The sequence below is a fragment of the Siphateles boraxobius genome, unplaced genomic scaffold (assembly GCF_051911475.1).
Source record: "Siphateles boraxobius isolate OS27281-9 unplaced genomic scaffold, OSU_SipBor_1 1, whole genome shotgun sequence".
NCBI lineage: Eukaryota > Metazoa > Chordata > Actinopteri > Cypriniformes > Leuciscidae > Siphateles > Siphateles boraxobius.
In genome coordinates this window covers 19,410,881-19,429,344 of record NW_027508699.1, presented here as the reverse complement: position 1 = coordinate 19,429,344, position 18,464 = coordinate 19,410,881, and the positions used below count along the sequence as shown (strand labels likewise).

Genomic DNA, 18,464 nt, shown 5'->3' with positions numbered 1-18,464 from the left:
AACAAAAAATCTTACTGACCTCAAACTTTTGTGTGGTATCTAAAGAATAACCTACCTAGGCACCTCAAATAATGAGAGTCTATATTAACATTATGATAAATCTTTAAGACAATTTTATTTAATAGACGTTACTGTTGTGTGTGTGTCTGTCAGATTAAATGTTGAAACAAAGATGAAACCCTGGAAAACCATAATGGTCTTCAAAAAAAAACAGCCCAATAAAGGCACTAAATTGTGTCTTATAAAACGACTAACATTTAGTGTTAAAGTTTAATCAATAATTAGAATTTGTAAGGGTGTGTGTGTGTGCTGGTATGACATAGGTATTACACTGGTATTACAAGTGGTTTGTGAGGACATCATAATTAAAATGGTAAAAAAAAAAAAAAAAACACATACTAAACCACGTCTTATTAAACATGTAAAAATGTAGATTTTTTTTTTTTGTGATGGGTAGGTTGGGAGTTAGTATGAAAGTAAATAATGTCAACACTGAATGCCTAAATACCCCTGGTGTCCATTTATGAGATTTAAGTTTGAATTAATTTCTGAAACTAATGAATTTAACTAAATGAAAACTATGTCAAAGCTTTCAATAGCTAGTTAGTCAATAGAGACTTATGAGAACAAGGAAAGCATCTGTTTCCCATGTTTAGATGAGAGACACTGACTTTGAAGATGTGGAAGTTGATCAGAGAACATATCAACATATCAAAACAAAAATATTTAAACAATCTCATGTTAGTCTCATCAAACATATTGAGTCATGAGGAGGCTGGGAAACACATCCATCACTATTTGTTTATATACATTAATGAAAACAAGAGTTTTCTATAACAAATCCAGGAACTGACTGCTCTCTGAGACCAGACTTTCACATTTTGTTCCACTAATCTACATAATGTTTATACTAGACACTGAACTTGGGAAAATAGAAATATGGGTAAATAAAGTTTTTAATATTGTGGATTAATGGTTCCCCTCAATACTGAACTGATGACTGAAAGATCATGCTAAAATCCTCTTATTCTCACAAGTCTACTGGATGCCTTGGTGTTCTTTCTTTCTTTCTTTCTTTCTTTCTTTCTTTCTTTCTTTCTTTCTTTCTTTCTTTCTTTCTTTCTTTCCTTTATTTATATAGCACAAGTAAAAACAACAGAAGTTGACCACTGTGCTTCACATAACATAAATCCAACAAGAGTTAAGGAAAAACAAAACAAAAAAAACAATATACAATTCAGACTGCAGAAGAAAACATAGATACATTTAAATTTAAATACACGCTCCAAAAGATACAGTTTTAGTTTGAGTTTAAACTCATATAAAGAGGATAGCGATCTCAAGGAGACAGGGAGGCTATTCCACAACCTAGAACCCCTCTAGACTTTAAGCGTGAGCGTGGTTGGGACACATTATAGTTACTCATGGACCTTAGACTCCTCCCAGGTACATTGACATTTACAAGTTCGGTCAAGTATGAAGGTGCTAGACCGTTTAAAGATTTAAAAACAAACATCAGTATTTTCATGTCATCTCTGTTACGCACCGGCAGCCAATTAAGAGACAATAAAATCGGAGTGATATGTTCATGTTTGCGGGTCCCAGTCATGGATCTGGCAGCAGCAGCCAAATGACATATCCATTGATAGGGCGTGTCCCGTGAGCGCCTCGCGATATAAAATCCATGATCCCTCTCAAGGACACTAGCATTCCGATAGGGCCGACCAACCAGTCCCGACGCTAATTCCAACTTCAGTCTAACAGCCGCACCACCCCGCTTTCCTCTCCTCCTGCGGCGCTTCCTCCAGGGAAGTACAGGCGTTACACGGCGTAAGCACAAAGGAAGAGTTCTCAGGAAAGGTGGCGGTGGAAAGCTGGAGCACTCGGCCGACACAGCTTTGTTTTAGCCGAACTCCATAGTTATTCTAATATTGAGTAACGACTGGCGGTCATATATAAGTGATTCAGTAACATGGTAGGCCACACTTAAATTAATAAAGGAAAAGAGATGTAAAACTGCAGACAGGCAGAAGGAAGTCCAAAGAGACAGACGGCCAGACAGAGACGACGGCGCCATCTTTTTTCCAATCACAATAGACTCTCAATAGCCCTAGTGTCGGAATCGACTCCGACTTGGTGTTGCACATTAACTTCTTTTGGGAAGCCTGTACAAGCTACTGGTAGATGCTGCAATGCTTAAACTGAGTTAGTTCGTCTAAACTTGTCATCTGTGTACTTAACCTGTGCTGAGGTCAGCTGACCTTGTCAACAACACATTACTCTATGTGTCACATTCCTACAGCACATAACATGTATGTGCCGGTAATTTCCCCATTACCGGCACCTGCAGCCTATTATCATCTGTGTCACCTGGGCTCTGTTAATCTGTGTTCATTAGGGTGTGTATTTAGTTCCTCTTAATTCTGTGTTCGGTGTCAGTTATTGTTTGTGTTTAGCGCACATGTTGGTGCCACACATACTGTTTCGCATTGTTGGATTATTTTGTTCTAGTAAATAAACTTCATTATCCTCATCTTCATCTTCTGTGGATTACTATGTTACAGAATAACCAACCTCAAAATGACAGAAGGACGGACCCAGACTCCTTTAATAAGGAAGGAGGCTATACGTCCTCGCCGTGGCCGCCCAAAGGGCTGTTTCCGCCAAGGCCGCCTGAAGGGTCCTCTCCGCCATGGCCGCCCGAAGGGTCATCTCCGCCACGGCTGCCTGAAAGGCCCTCTCCTCCATGGCTGCCCAAAGGGTCCTCTCCACCATGGCCGCCCGAAGGGTCATCTCCGCCACGGCTACCTGAAAGGCCCTCTCCTCCATGGCTGCCCAAAGGGTCCTCTCCACCATGGCCGCCCGAAGGGTCATCTCCGCCACGGCTGCCTGGAAGGTCCTCTCCTCCATGGCTGCCCAAAGGATCCTCTCCACCATGGCCACCCGAAGGGTCATCCCCGCCACGGCTGCCTGAAAGGTCCTCTCCTCCATGGCTGCCCGAAGGGTCCTCTCCACCATGGCCAGCTCCGCCCTGGTCGCCTGCACAGCCTACTCCGTCCTGGAGTCTGCACACCCTCCGTCTAAGAACTCCAGGACGCCCATCCTCCCTCCCTGGTTGCACCATCTACTGCGCGAGGACACGCCTACCGGGAGGGGGGAGTTATGTCACAGTCACCACCAAGTTGTCTTCGTCTTTGTCATTATCACTGTAATCATCAATGTCTAGCGTTAATCCCTGTCTGCACTACAGCTCACAACATCCTCCTTGGTCCACACCTGCTCCCCTTTCCCCATTACCGGCCCTTGCAACCTATTATCATCTATGTCACCTGGGCTCTGTTAATCTGTGTTCATTAGGGTGTGTATTTAGTTCCTCTCAGTTCTGTATTCGGTGTCGGTTATTGTTTGTATTCTGTGGATTACTACGTTACAGTATGTTTGAGTTCTGTCAGAGATTAACCTGGGTGCAATTTACACACATTGGTCAAACTGGTCATAGGTCAAATTTGTACAATAGTTGTTCACAGATATCATAAGATGCATTATAAATTTAAGATCCCAAAGCTTATTACTTATTTGAATAAACTCAAAAAAGCTGGGTTAAAAACAAACCAAAGCACTGGGAAAATGTTGGACAGAAAACATTCTAGGTTAAACACATTTGAACCCAGTCAAACTTAATGTTGAAATTAATAACTATAAAATTATAATTAATAATTGTTTGTTAATGTATTTTCAAGTTCTTTGAAAGACAATACACTGAAAAAGTAAAAAAAAAAATGGCAAGTGAAACATGGATGTACTAGTTCCCTTTCAAGGGCACTCGAGCTGCGTTTGAGACGCGGTGGGAACGCTCTGCGTGATTACGTCGTGAAGCACGTGTAAAATCAGTCCAATGGAAGCCCGCTACGACATAGGTGACGTCATAGACCAGGAAACTATAAAGCAACCCTGAAATCAGACCGCGATAGCTTCTGCACCTTCAGCAAGCGCTCTCTGTATATCTGTCCTTGTCTATTTATTGTTGTCTGTATATATATATATATATCACTATGGCGAGCAAGCAAAGTTATAAACCTTGTGTTGTGCCCTGCCCTCGTTATATCACGGGTGGGGACACACATCCTATGTGTATTGCTTGTTTGGGAGTGGAGCATGCCCAGTCAGTCCTCGAGGGGGCTGACTGTGAGCATTGCTTGAGTTTGTCTATGAAAACTCTCCGCTCTCGCCGGGCGTTCTTTGAGGAGGACGGTTCGGTTCGCGCTCCCCGAGGTGCGGGTCCCGCTGCTGCCGAGGCACAGCGTCGACTTTCATCTTGGGGTTCGCAGATGGATTTAGTAGCGGGGTTTGAGACGGGCCCCGCCCTTTCTCAGCCCTTACCTGCTGGATTCGGTGTCTTTGCCCAGGAAGGAGCCCGCTCTACGGCTTCTCCTTCCCAGGCTGAGGCACCAATATTACGGCTATCCAGTTCTGAGGATCTGGATGTCGGTAGTATGGGGGATATTGAGTGTCCGCCAGCCCCTTCCCCCCACTGATGAGGAGCTTATGGAGGTTTTATCTCGTGCTGTTACTAAATTAAATATTGAGTGGCCAGCCGATGATTTCGATGTTGAATCTAGAAAGAGTCTTTTAGATGAACGTTATTTACCATCTAGATCACGACCTCCTCGTCGGGAACTCCCGTTTTTTCCCGATCTCCACACCAAGGTTTCGAGATCGTGGATTAAACCGGCGTCTTTCAGAGTGCATAACCCACAAACTAAGAATTATAGTAAAGTTCAAGGGATTGATCATTATGGTTATTTGACTGTGCCTCGTGCTGAAGACACACTAGCGAGCTATCTCTCCCCTGAGTCTTCTTCTTCTCTGAAAGCCCCGACGTTACCCACCAAACCATTAAAAAATACATCTTTGTTGGTGGGTAAAGCGTATTCGGCAGCAGGTCAGGCCGCAGCATGTTTGCACACTATGTCGATTCTCCAAGCGTACCAGGCTGACCTGCTGAAGGACATAGACGATAGTGAGGAAGTTAGTGCTGACGCAATTCGAGAATTGCGTCGCACGACAGATTTATCTCTCCGGGCCACCAAGGAAACAGCCAAGTCTGTGGGCTGCTCTATGGCAGCCTTGGTGGCCACGGAACGCCATTTATGGTTAAATTTATCTGAAATAAAGGTTTCTTCCTCGCCGGTCTATTGTCCCCGAGGCTGCTCGTAGTATAAAGTCTGAGCAGCCTCGTCCGTCTACGAGCTCCGCTCACAGAGTTCAACAAAAACAGAGCGTCACCGCTCGGGCACCTCCTCAATCTACGGTTCCTGAGTGGCGCTCGCAGCCCAGACCTGTTAGGGGTAGACAAGATCTGATGACTGTTATCTCTAGGAGAGCTTGGGCTAAGAAGAAGTCCTGACACCAAGGCTATCAGGCTTCTGAGGGTGGTCCCCTCCAGGGAGGAACGATTCCGAGGAACCGTCCCTCCTTGGCACCCTCCGGGGGGCGACTCTCCGAGGAGAGCCGCAGCGCTGCCACTTCGGTTGTTCCCTGCCGGTTTGCCGCTTCAGGGCGCCGAGGTGTCAGCGTCCCCGTGCAATCCTCTGAGGAGGGTTGTAGAACGGTCAGTTCGGTTTTTCCCTGCCGGTTCGCCGCTTCAGGGCGCCGAAATGATTGTTCAATCAAATCCAGAGGCCAGTCTCGAGAGACTGGTTCCCTTATCGGAATTTCTGGCAGCGTGGAAACTTCTGCCAAATATTTCTCTATGGGTCCTGCACAAAATAGAAAAGGGTTAAAGAATTCAGTTCGGTTCTCGTCCGCCCAGATTTCAAGGAGTCCTCCCCACGGTGGTGGACTCACAGCAGGCTCTGGTAATGGAGCAAGAAGTACTGACACTTCTTCGAAAGGGAGCTATAGAAAGGGTTTCTCCTCCCAGCAGAGAGTCAGGGTTTTACAGCCGTTACTTCATTGTTCCAAAGAAGGATGGAGGGCTGCGTCCTATTCTAGACCTGCGCCAGTTAAACAGCAGGGTTCAGAAACTCAAGTTCAGAATGCTTACACTCAAACAGATTGTATCACAGATTCAGTCCGAGGACTGGTTTGTCACAATAGACTTGAAGGACGCGTACTTCCATGTATCTATCCATCCTCATCACAGGAGGTTCCTGAGGTTCGCTTTCGGGGGCGAAGCATACCAATATCGGGTTCTTCCATTTGGCCTAGGTTTATCTCCCCGCACTTTTACAAAATGTGTGGATGCAGCTCTGGCTCCGTTGAGACTCCAGGGCATCCGCGTATTAAATTACATCGACGATTGGTTGATTTTAGCTCAGTCAGAGCAGGTGGCAGTTCAGCATCGAGATGCTGTTCTGTCCCACATAAAGAGTTTGGGGTTGCGGCTCAACACCAAAAAGAGTGTGCTCCTCCCTGCTCAGAGGACCACTTTTCTAGGTGTAATTTGGGATTCGACCACAATGCAGGCACACCTGTCTCCTGCTCGTATTTCTGCGATTCTCACAGCCGCAAAGAATGTGAAACTAGGCCAGTCACGCACTGTGAAACAGTTTCAGAGACTGTTGGGTCTCATGGCAGCTGCGTCCAACGTTATTACTTTTGGCCTTCTGTACATGAGACCCCTGCAGTGGTGGCTCAGGACCAAGGGGTTTTCTCCGAGGGGAAATCCGTTCCGCAAGATCAAGGTCACGCGGCTATAACTTCGTGCCTTGGCCTTGTGGAAGAAACCTTGGTTCCTCGCCCAGGGCCCAGTGTTGGGGGCTCCTTGTCGACGCGTCACGCTTTCGACGGATGCTTCCCTCACGGGATGGGGGGCGGTCATGAGTGGCCGCTCGGCGCAAGGTCTGTGGCAGGACCATCAATGTTCCTGGCACATAAATCGTTTAGAGTTGATGGCGGTATTTCGAGCACTCAAATATTTCCTGCCAGACCTGAGAGGCCATCACGTGTTGGTCCGCACAGACAACACTTCGGTGGTCTCCTATATCAACCATCAGGGGGGTCTGAGGTCACGTCACCTTTGAAAAATGGCCCATCGGATCCTCCTATGGGCCCAGGGGAAGTTATTGTCGCTCAAGGCGGTATATATTCCGGGGCGTCAGAATGTGGGAGCAGATATTCTGTCGAGACAGAGGCTGAGGCCCGGGGAGTGGAGACTTCACCCAGAAGTGGTGGAGTTCCTGTGGGAAAAGTTCGGTCGTGCTCAGGTAGACCTTTTCGCATCATCAGATTCAACCCATTGTCCCATGTGGTTCTCTCTAACGCACCCAGCTCCTCTCGGTCTGGATGCTATGGTGCAGGTTTGGCCGAGGCTGCACCTGTACGCCTTTCCCCCGATATCTTTGCTTCCGGGGGTTCTGGAGAGGGTTCGCCGAGAAGGGGCTCGTCTGTTTCTAGTAGCCCCTTATTGGCCGACCCGAGTTTGGTTCTCGGACTTGGTGTCTTTTCTGGACGGCTCCCCCTTGGAGATCCCAATCAGGGTGGACCTCCTGTCTCAGGCCGGGGGCACGATATTTCACCCTCGGCCGGAGTTGTGGAAACTGTGGGCCTGGCCTCTGAGGGGGCCAGGCTCAGGGAGACCGGTCTTTCGACCGATGTTGTAGAAACCATTCTTCAATCCAGAGCTCCTTCCACGAGAAGGCTGTATGCGCTAAAATGGAAACTTTTCACCACGTGGTGTGTTGAACGTCAGTTAGATCCTGTTAACTGCCCTGTTGGTTCAGTTCTTGATTTTCTGCAAGACCGTTTCTCGGCCAGGTTATCTCCTTCCACCCTAAAGGTTTACGTGGCGGCTATATCTGCCTACCACACCCCTCTGGGGGGTACTTCTATTGGGAGAAACCCTCTAATTACTCGCTTTCTCCGTGGTACATTGAGGTTGAGACCTGCACTGCACTCTAGAGCAGCGGCTTGGGACTTGGCCATTGTACTCGAGGGTCTGGCTTTAGCTCCCTTCGAGCCCATCGAGGAGGTTTCTGAAAAGTTCCTCACTCTAAAGACTTTATTTCTCCTTGCTATCTCATCTATCAAGAGAATTGGTGATTTACATGCTTTGTCGGTTGCTCCTTCATGTCTGGAATTTGCACCTGGTATGGTGAAGGCATTTCTCTACCCCAGGCCGGGTTATATTCCTAAGGTCCCACTGAATGTTGGGGGCCCAATAGTGCTGCAGGCCTTTTATCCTCCACCCTTTAATACCCCTGTCCAGGAACAGCTTAACCTGTTATGTCCAGTCCGGGCTTTAGATGCCAATGTTCACAGAGCTGCCCTGTGGCGTAAATCTGAGCAACTATTTGTTTGTTTTGGGTCACTCAAGAGAGGATGCCCTGCATCTAAGCACGTTATGAGTAAATGGATAGTCGAGGCTATTTCATTGGCTTATGAAGCGGCCGGACAGCCTTCACCTATGGCTGTGCGGGCTCATTCTACTCGGAGTATGGCGGCCTCTATGGCCTTAATTTCGGGAGTTTCCCTTCTTGACGTGTGTAATGCGGCAGGATGGTCCTCTCCGCATACATTTGTCAGGTTTTATGACCTTGACCTCTCCACTCCTGGGGCGAGGTTGCTTGCTTCTTAGTGTGCGCAGGACCTCACACAGAACGTGCATTTGTCACTATGGCGTAGTGGGTATAGGGTTCCCACCGCGTCTCAAACGCAGCTCGAGTTCCCTTGAAAGGGAACGTCTCAGGTTACGTATGTAACCCTGGTTCCCTGATAGGGAACGAAACGCTGCGTTTGCCTGCCATACTTCCTGCATGCCCTGATCGACTTGCTTCAGGTTTTTCAGAAGCTATCGCGGTCTGATTTCAGGGTTGCTTTATAGTTTCCTGGTCTATGACGTCACCTATGTCGTAGCGGGCTTCCATTGGACTGATTTTACACGTGCTTCACAACGTAATCACGCAGAGCGTTCCCACCGCGTCTCAAACGCAGCGTCTCGTTCCCTATCAGGGAACCAGGGTTACATACGTAACCTGAGACGTTTTTTTCTTGTAAAACATTCCAATAATCTTAGTTTACTTCTAAAAAATTATTTTGACTGCTATGTCCATATCATTGTCTAAATGCAAAACACTTTAGCTGCTCTTAACTGTTTATTCTTAGATGGCAAATCCTCCAGCTTCACAATCGTAAAATCATTAAAAAAAAATTACAGGATTTTACAAAGATAAAGGTCCAAAGATGTAGAAAGGTCAACTGGTTTTAATATGAATGTTTTAAATAAAATAAACTCAGGTAAATCCAGAAGGCGTAACAGAGTGCACATAACAAACAACAGAAGAGTAGAACAGAGCAACTTAAATACAGGGCAAATGAGGGAACTCCTGTGAAGATTAATGAATGTCCATGACAACAACTGAGAGGTGGGAAACTGAAACAAAGGAAGACAGGAACTATCGAATACAAACTAAAAAAAGTCCATGAAAACGAAATTAACAAATACAACTGAAGATGTGTTGGACATAAAGAGAAGGAGACTGCTTCGGAGGAGGACGAGGAGATGGTGACAGGAAGCGAAGGAGGAGTGGTGACATGAGGACGACGAAACCCCGGCTGCGAAGATGGAAAATGCCCACTGAAGCAGACCCAGAGCATGGCAGAGACGACAGCCCACTGTGGAATCGAGGGTGGGAGGATCCAAGGTGTAGATGGGGCTGACAAAGTCCGTGTGAAGACCGACAGAGAAGGTGCTGATGGATCCCTGGGTGCAGATGGAGAGATGATGGTACTGAGCGACACTGCTGGAACTGTAGATCTAGGCTGAGTCGTGGCGATGAGCGTCTGAAGCGAAGCCAGAGTGCCCGCGGACAGAGGCTTAGCCATAGGAAAGGAGGAACCCGCTGTAGTCGCGGGGTGGAGAGACTGATCACAGCGAAGGCTAGGGATGGGAATCGAGAACCGGTTCTTCTTCAGAACCGGTGCCCAGTGAACCGATTCCTTGGAACCGTTAGCATGCTTGCTTAACGATTCCTCTTATCGGTTCCACTCGTTGCAAATGTGTCATGACGTCACAGACGCGCTACGTTGTTTTGGTTATATTTCACGCGAAAAGACGACAATACGGTCACTTGCAACACTTGTAAAATTTCAATTTCGTCAAAGGGAACTACTTCCATTATGCAGAAACACACGGCATGCAATTCGTTTGACGCGAGTGTGAGTAATTAAAAATGCTCCAACTACTTTAAAAGCCTACATCTGGGCACATTTCGGCTTTTATGAACAACCTGGTAAGCACGACCTGGAGAAGAGACAGTGCGTGTGCGCTCATGTCACGCGCAAATAGAATATGCATGAGGTAATACCACTAACTTGAAATACCACGTTAGCCGTGTTCACTCGAGCTGTTATAACGCCTGCAGAGTCTGACTACTTTAGAGTAAGCATGAGCTCCAATATCACCCAGATCTGCAGCCAAAAACAAATCATCCAGTCCTAATGTTATCTGATTTAGGTATCCGCACCCGATGGTCAAATTAAAAGTATTCTGTGTTGTTACACGTGATTATAAATGGATGATCGTCTTCAACAACGGACTCGTTGACGGATGCGCGCGTCTCAGGGTAACATCATACACTGATGAATGAGCGCTGCTTTTAAATGAACATATCTTTAAAACAAAATTGATTTGACAGAATTTCATTTTCTTAATGGCATAAACAGACTTTAGTCCCATGAAACTTTAACTGGAATGTCACTCTTTCTGTCTCTGTGACTTCCCGAACAGGCGAACACACACACACACACACACACACACACGTGCGCACGCACACATCACTTTTGAAGTAAAATTGAAAATTGGATGCAGTGCATCGTAATATCGAATTGAACTGAATCGATGACATGATAATCGTAATCGAACCGAACCATGAGACCCGTGTAGGTTCAAACCACTAATACTCTGTGCTGTGTCTTCTAATCAGATATTAAAGCGAGTTAATACAAACAAACACATTTGTACTTATTCCCTAACCCAATGAGAATCGATAAGAGAATCGATAAGGAATCGAATCGATATCGATAATGGAATCGGAATCGTTAAATTCTTATCAATTCCCATCCCTAGCGAAGGCTCGCAAGTCCGTGGCAGAAGTAGAGTGACGACTGGAGCCCGGTGAAGCCGCAATGTCGAGGGTCTCTGGTGGAGCCGAATGTGGAGGAGCCAAGGCGGAGCCAACAGGTCGACGTGGAGCGAAGGGATCAGAGGCAGAGCCACGGAATCCTCTTGCTCGGGCGAGGCTGGTGGCTACACAAACTAAGGCTTCACGTCGCAGAAAGGCGTTCCCGGGGGAAGACAAAGGGCTGCAGGCATCCATCAGAGGTGGGGCTGGAGGAGCTTTGCTGTAAAGGTGACAGAGGTCAGCTTGACTTGATCAATAACGGTAATTCCAGTCCCCAACAGGTGAACGAAACAGTTTCAGTGCTGTCTTGAAAAAGCGATGATTCAGAACAGACAGATAATACCGGGTGGGAGACAGTACTTCCGTGTCCAAATCCATCAGCCATTCCTTGTTGTCCAATTACATCAGAATTCCCTCTGCTACTGATGTGCAGTGTTGGGGAAAGTTACTTTGAAAGTAATGCATCACAATATTGCGTTACTCCCTTAAAAAGTAACTAATTGTGTTACTTATTTAGAAAAGTAATGCATTACATTACTTTTGTTTTACTTTTTCCACCTGGGCTGGGCTTGTTTTTTTATAACAAAAAAAGGTTTTTGGCAAATGTAAAGACCCTTTCACACCAAAAGTGAAATAAGCCTCAGGCTGAAGAAAATGCAAATTCATGAGTTTACAGTAGATGGCGTAGCTCAAGCATGTCAGCGCTGTCCCTTCCTCTTCTGGCTCTGGCTCACTCATCACAGCGGGCGGTCGTTCTCCGTCTGGGGGAGGCTCTAGCGAATTCTCCGTGATCTGGGTGATGGTGGGCTGGGCTTTGGATCTGGCTTTGTCCTGGATCGGGGACAGATACTCTCTAGACACCTGATGGTGGCCTCCCTCCATTCAAGTCTTGGGGTGTCTGGGAGGTCGCTTGGGTAGTGGTAGTTCACCCAGATCCAGAACAATGATTTCAGGGTCTCGTCGCCGTAGAAAGATTCCATGAAATCCAGTAAGTTACAAAGATAAAGGTCCAAAGATGAAGAAGAGTCAATTGGTTCTAATACGATTGATTAAACAATTAAATAAACTCAGGTAAATCCAGAAGGTGTAACAGAGTGCACATAACACAAACAACAACCAACAACTGAAGAACAGAACAACTTAAATACAGGGTAAATGAGGGAACTAATGATTAACACCTGTGAAGATTAATGAATGTCCATGACAATAAATGAGAAGCGGGAAACTGAAACAAAGGAAGACAGGAACTACAGAATACAAACTAAAAGTCCATGGAAATGAAACTAAGAACAAACATAACTGAAAATGTGTAACACAGGAATTGTTCATTCTCCGAGCATGAGTTAGTGCTCCTATTGGTGCTGGGTCATGTCAGGTCATCTGCATTCTCCAGGATTTCAAAGGCTTTCCCACAAAACCCTTATCATTTCAAGACTAGCTAATTGCAGGTTGTTGACAAGAATAACCCATTAATTTATCACCTTAACCAAACGCTTTATCATGTAGACTTTTGTGAGCTGAAATGTGAGAGCTTAACCGTACCGGGATGAGGACTCTTTTAAAGATAACAGAAAGAGTGTGCTGGTGAAGAATAGGAAGGTCTCTTGTGGAGTAGGATCTTTTGTTCGGGACCAAGGACTTCCAAAGATGTTTTGTCTGACAAAGGATCTGTGTCCCTGATTTCTTCTATTGCAGAGAGAGGTATGAGTGCCTTGAGGCACCTCTGCGAGTCTCTGAGGGGACAGTATGGGGTTTAAAATCCCCTGGTGGAAGTCAAAAAAAGCTTTTGCTACCTGGGTGGTCCTAAATGGACGTTATCTGCAGTTTCTTAAGTAGGTCTCAGCAGTTAGCTCAGTATGGTACATGGATTCCCTGAGCATGTACTCTTGTCTTAAAAGCACCAGGGAATAAAGAGGAAATCATTTAAACTATTGTTAAACTCTTGTTTGATAAATCAATAGATATTTGTTTTTGCATGTTAATGGAAAATATTAACTATAGGCAAATAACTCAAAATATTAACTTTTGTAACTTCCACATTTAGAAATGTGGAAGATAAATACAAAAATTAAGGTTTCTAAATTCAATCTGTCCCAAATATCATATTTATCATAAGAAACTGCAGTCCTTAAACCCAGAAGTGAATTAGCATTTTCGAGCCAGGGAATTTCCCATGGGCTTTTGGAATAGCAGTTTTATTTATGAGTAAAATAAATAAAACTCCATTGGTCATTGTTTGATTCTCATGGAATGCATGAATTGAAAAAAGTTTATCTTGAATGTAATGCAAGTTGTTAAAAGGATCTGCCAAATGCAATTAGGTCTGTTGTTCATGTAAGCATACACTACTGTTCAAAATAAATTTTAGAAAGAAAGTAATACTTTTATTAAGCAAGGAGAATGCATTAAATTATTGGCCAAAAGGGACAGAAAAGGCCTACATTTATAATGTTAGATTTCTATTTCAAATACATGTTATTTTGAACTTTCTATTCATCAAAGAATCCTTAAAAAGTCGGCTACATATCACTGTTATTAAGCAGCACAACTGTTTTCAACATTGATAACATTGATAATAATAAAAATGTTTCTTAAGCACCAAATCAGCATTGATTGACATCTGAAGGATCATGTGACACTGAAGACTGGACTGATGATGATGAAAATTAAGCTTTGCCTTTGCAGAAAATCTACTGACTCCAAACTTTTGAACGGTATCTGTGTAAATATTGCCTACTACAACTAGCCTATGCCACAAGAAATTGAGTTTACCTACTAATTAGACAACAACAGTAGCAACTTATATTATCAGCATAAAGGCATTAAAAAAAACGTTCTCAGCAGTGCCAGAGAAAATTCGCGAGCAACACCGACGCGTGTTCTGACAGCCAAGGATGATTGGAAGAAAAAAAAACATATTTGTAAAGGGATTTAACAACCGAGCTGTTTATGGGGTCACTGCACTAAAACGGATTTGAAAGAGTGGAGACCGTCGCTTCTCGTGGAATTTTCGGGGTCGGATTTCAGCAGTCCGTAGCGCTGTATAGTGCGGAGACTGAGGCAGTCTTTGTTCGTCCAGTCTGAAGTGAGAGACTGGAGAGTCAGTCAGGAGGAGAGAAGTGAGAAAGGAGAGAGAGAGAGAGAGAGAGAGAGAGAGAGAGAGAGAGAGAGAGAGGGGGTGACAACACTGGAAGTGTTGATATCCACGTTTTTGCGCTAATATTATGCTCATATTCTGAAGAAAATGAATCTTCGGTAAGTTGATGGGATGAATATATAATATATCATGCAAACAGATATGGATATGTAGCTACTGTATTTGCGTTTAACATCACTGCATTCGTTTAGCCTCCTGTCGTGGCTCGTTGGTGCGCATCTCGCCTTGAGTTGTCTCTCTTCTGCGCTTCATGTGATGGAAGGTAGGTAGGCCTAATGCTTTTAAATATATCTAAAAAAAGTCCACATTTATCATGTAGGTAACAGTGTTGAACTTTAAAAAGTAAATAGCCTACAGTAGCCTACAGTTATAGCCTACTAAAATATTTCTACCTGATGTGACCCTTAAAATAACTTTTAATGATGTTGTACAATATATATTTTGGTTGATTTAGTATTATATAATATATTTGACTTAAATCAAACATGAAGTTTATGTAGCCTACTTTTAGGTTTTTGACAAAGTTTCACAGTGTGTTAATGGGAAATCAGACTGTGGTAGATTTTACAGAAAATTTGGCAAATCCTGTCTTTATGTGATGTAAAGAACATGGCAGAGTAGTAAGATGATGACTGAGGTCACCATGCATACTTGATATTTATTTATCGTGTGTGTGTGTGTGTGTGTGTGTGTGTGTGTGTGTGTGTGTGTGTGTGTGTGTGTGTGTGTGTGTGTGTGTTTTCTATGTGAGTGAGAGAGAAAGATATGCTACATCAGTTAGTTCTATGGACACTTTGCAAAATTATAATCAGATCTTAAAATCCTAGCAGATCAATAACTTTATTGAACTCCTAGACATGCATGTCTAGACGAGCTGAGATGAGAAATCAGCTTAGCTTAGCTAAACACGTACGCATCTCCCTACCCCATAACTTCAAAAAATTTGTCGGAGCGTCAGGGAGCCTTTAGACAAGTCCGTTACAACAGCATCATAGTCTGTCCCTGAGTATCGGTCCATTGCCCCACCAACTATTTAACAGCATATATTGTATAGAGAACAAAGTGTATGTGTGTCTGCTTGTCATCGGGTTTTATGTGGCCACCTGTGGAAACCCTGAATTAGGTGACATGCACAGGTAAATGCATAGGTGAACATTGTGTTGTCTGTTGTCAGTTTCTGATAGCACCTATAGAACTGTTCATAGAAGGCAGGTGACCTCTTTTATTGAGATATTTTTGCATATGCTTCCATCACTGTCCAAAGCTTGGAATAGTATCAAGGCCTACATTTTTCAACACAATTATGTGCTCAGACATCTAGAGTGGCCAAAAATTGAGGGATAAACTATCAGAATAAAGTAAATCCTTCATATCCTCTCTGTGTAGGTTAGTTAAAGAGCTCACTGTCTTCAAAAGGCAATCATCCCAACAGCCGTGTAACTTTAGATGCTCTCCACTGACCAGAAGATCCTCATCAGTCTGACATTTTATCTCATTTAACTGCTAGCACTTTTAATATCCTTAGTAATTTTAAGTAATAAATGTCTAAAAAAAATTCTGCACTTTATAATAAGGTTTTACATGTTAATATTAGTTATTGCATTAAGTATCATGGATTCACAATACCATATTTGAACAGCATTTATTAATCCTGTTAATGTTATTGCTCATTGTTAGTTCCCAACAGTCAATGCGTGATGCAGAATCAACGAATAACAAGCAACTTTTAATGAACACGAAGATATATCAGAAGCTAAACACACATTCAACACAACATTAATTAGAAATGAGGATTTAAATACACAAAGGAAGATCAATTAACAGAATAGGAAGCAGAGGTGTGTACTCATCAGAAAACATGACGACAAATAAAGAACTAGAAAACAGGCAAAACTGAGGGTACGTTTACATGAAATTTTTTTACTGAAAATTTAAAAGTTTTTTGTTTGTTTTTTACGTACAGACGACAACGTTGTCAAAAGGATCGTACTCGGTTACTAACGTAACCTCGGTTCTCTCTAGAGAGGGAACGAGTACTGCGTAATATCTTACACTATGGGGAAAACCTCTTTTCCACGAGATATTGAAGCCAAAATTTATCCTTAATTTTGAATTAATGTAAAACGCATTGCAGCAGCATGCAGACATAGGCAAGGCGGCTTGAGTCCCTATTGGCTGACCTGCGGCAACAGCATCCATCCGCATCAACGTTTAGACCAATTTTCAAAACCGCACCCGCCTGCCATCCGCTGATTGGGCGATACAAGGCGCTGCTGATGGCAGCCGCGATACTAGAAACCGCCCGCAACCCGCCCAAATTTAATTAAAAAAAAAAATTTCGTCACGTCATCCGCCCGATCCGCGGTTTATCTGCGGAGTCCACGGCTTTAACCGCCAACCGCGCATCTCTAGCGGGCACATTTACTGCACAAAAAACACCGTCAGCCTGAGCTGACTGAATGTGTGTTGCTTTCGGTTTTACAGAAAACGTCTCGGTTACGTATTTAACCCTCGTTCCCTGAGTAGGGAACGGAGACGTTACGTCGGATGACGACGAATGGGGGTTTCGCCTAGAAAGCCAATCATCTTCGTGTATTACAAAATGAGCCAATGGCGATGAAATGCCATGGGTCTGCGGAATTTGCATAGCGTATCTCCGCCCCACCGCGTGGGTATAAAAGGAGGACGCCGGCAACATGCAGGTATGTCTTCGCCGAGGAGCCGAGACTGAACTCAGGCGTCTACCCAGCGGTACAACGGAAGTGGCAGGGAGACGTAACGTCTCCGTTGCCTACTCAGGGAACGAGGGTTACATACATAACCGAGACGTTCCCTTTCGTAGTCACTCCGACTTACGTCGGATGACGACGAATGGGGGTCCCCGTGTAATCACGCCACCTTCACAGCTGTCTTCCAGTGCCCTGCGAAAGTCTGATCCCCCTGTCGTGATACTGGCACGGACGAAGGAGTCCTACTTAACACAGGAATACCAAGGTACACTGGGAAGCATATCTCAGAGGAAATATGCCGCAGCATGCCTACCCGTAGGGAGGACTTAAGAACACACATATGGCCGGGGGGCTTCATATGGAGGAACGCTGGAGTGACCAGCCCGAGGGGTGGCAACTTTCAACTCCAGGAGTGGCAAAGTGACTAGCCAAGGGAAAGGCACATGCTCAAGGAGGCTTACAGTGGGAATACACATGTGGGGGTTACTCAGGGGAGGAACCATGCACACGGAGGCACCTAGCCGACGCACAGGCAATAGACACTGGTGCCAGCGTCAACAGTGCTGGAGGAACTCAGGGCTTCAGAGTGGAAGGCTCACCTGAGGAATATATCGCACGTATCCAGTCCGTGGAGTGGAATGGCGAGCAAGCAAAGACACCTGAGTGGGTCCAGTACTAGCTAACTGAAGCGAGTACACGAGAGGACACAGGCTCCACTCTGAGATTATAAAATCTGGCGAATGTTTTGGGTGTCGCCCAGCCTGCAGCTCTACAGATGTCTGCCAGCGAGGCGCCATGCGCTAGAGCCCAAGAGGAAGCCACACTCCGGGTGGAGTGGGCTGTCACACCAAGGGGGCACGGTCGGCCTTGCTGTTGGTAAGCCAAAGCAATGGTGTCCACTATCCAGTGGGACAACCTCTGCTTTGAGAGAGCCTTTCCCTTCAGTCTCCCACCATAACAGACAAAGAGCTGGTCTGAGGTCCTGAAACACTGCGTCCTGTCTACGTAGGCACGGAGAGCGCGTACTGGACAGAGCAGTGCCAAGGCTGGGTCTGCCTCCTCCAGGGGCAGCGCTTGCAGGTTCACCACCTGGTCCCGGAAGGGAGTGGTGGGAACCTTGGGCACATATCCAGGCCTGGGTCTCAGGATCACATGAGAGTGACCGGGCCCGAATTCCAGGCACGCTTCGTCAACGGAGAATGTGTGCAGGTCCCCTACCCTCTTGATGGAGGCCAATGCAAGCAGGAGCGCTGTCTTTATAGACAGGAACTTAAGCTCAACTGATTGCAGAGGCTCAAAGGGAGGCTTCTGTAAGGCATTTAACACCACAGAGAGGTCCCAAGAGGGAAAGAGAGGAGGGCCAGGAGGATTCAGTCTCCTCGCTCCTCTCAGGAACCTGACGATCAGGTCGTGCTTCCCCAGAGACTTACCTTCAACTGCTTCGTGATATGCGGC

At 45.3% G+C, this 18,464-nt stretch overlaps 1 protein-coding gene across 7 annotated transcripts in view; it reads left to right on the top strand.

The window, feature by feature from the left end:
* Positions 1 to 14,185: 14,185 nt before the first annotated feature.
* The window catches only part of col15a1b (collagen, type XV, alpha 1b), a 115,528-nt gene continuing 111,249 nt past the window's right edge, over positions 14,186 to 18,464 (top strand). For 4 of the 7 annotated variants that reach the window (XM_077227471.1, XM_077227463.1, XM_077227480.1 and 1 more), the window contains exons 1-2: positions 14,215 to 14,378; positions 14,472 to 14,542. In XM_077227471.1, the coding sequence (XP_077083586.1) occupies positions 14,368 to 14,378; positions 14,472 to 14,542 (82 nt within the window). In that variant the 5' untranslated portion in view covers positions 14,215 to 14,367. Of the gene's footprint in view, positions 14,379 to 14,471; positions 14,543 to 18,464 lie in introns of all 7 variants that reach the window. The other 3 variants (XM_077227455.1, XM_077227437.1, XM_077227428.1) reach the window with 2 other exon arrangements.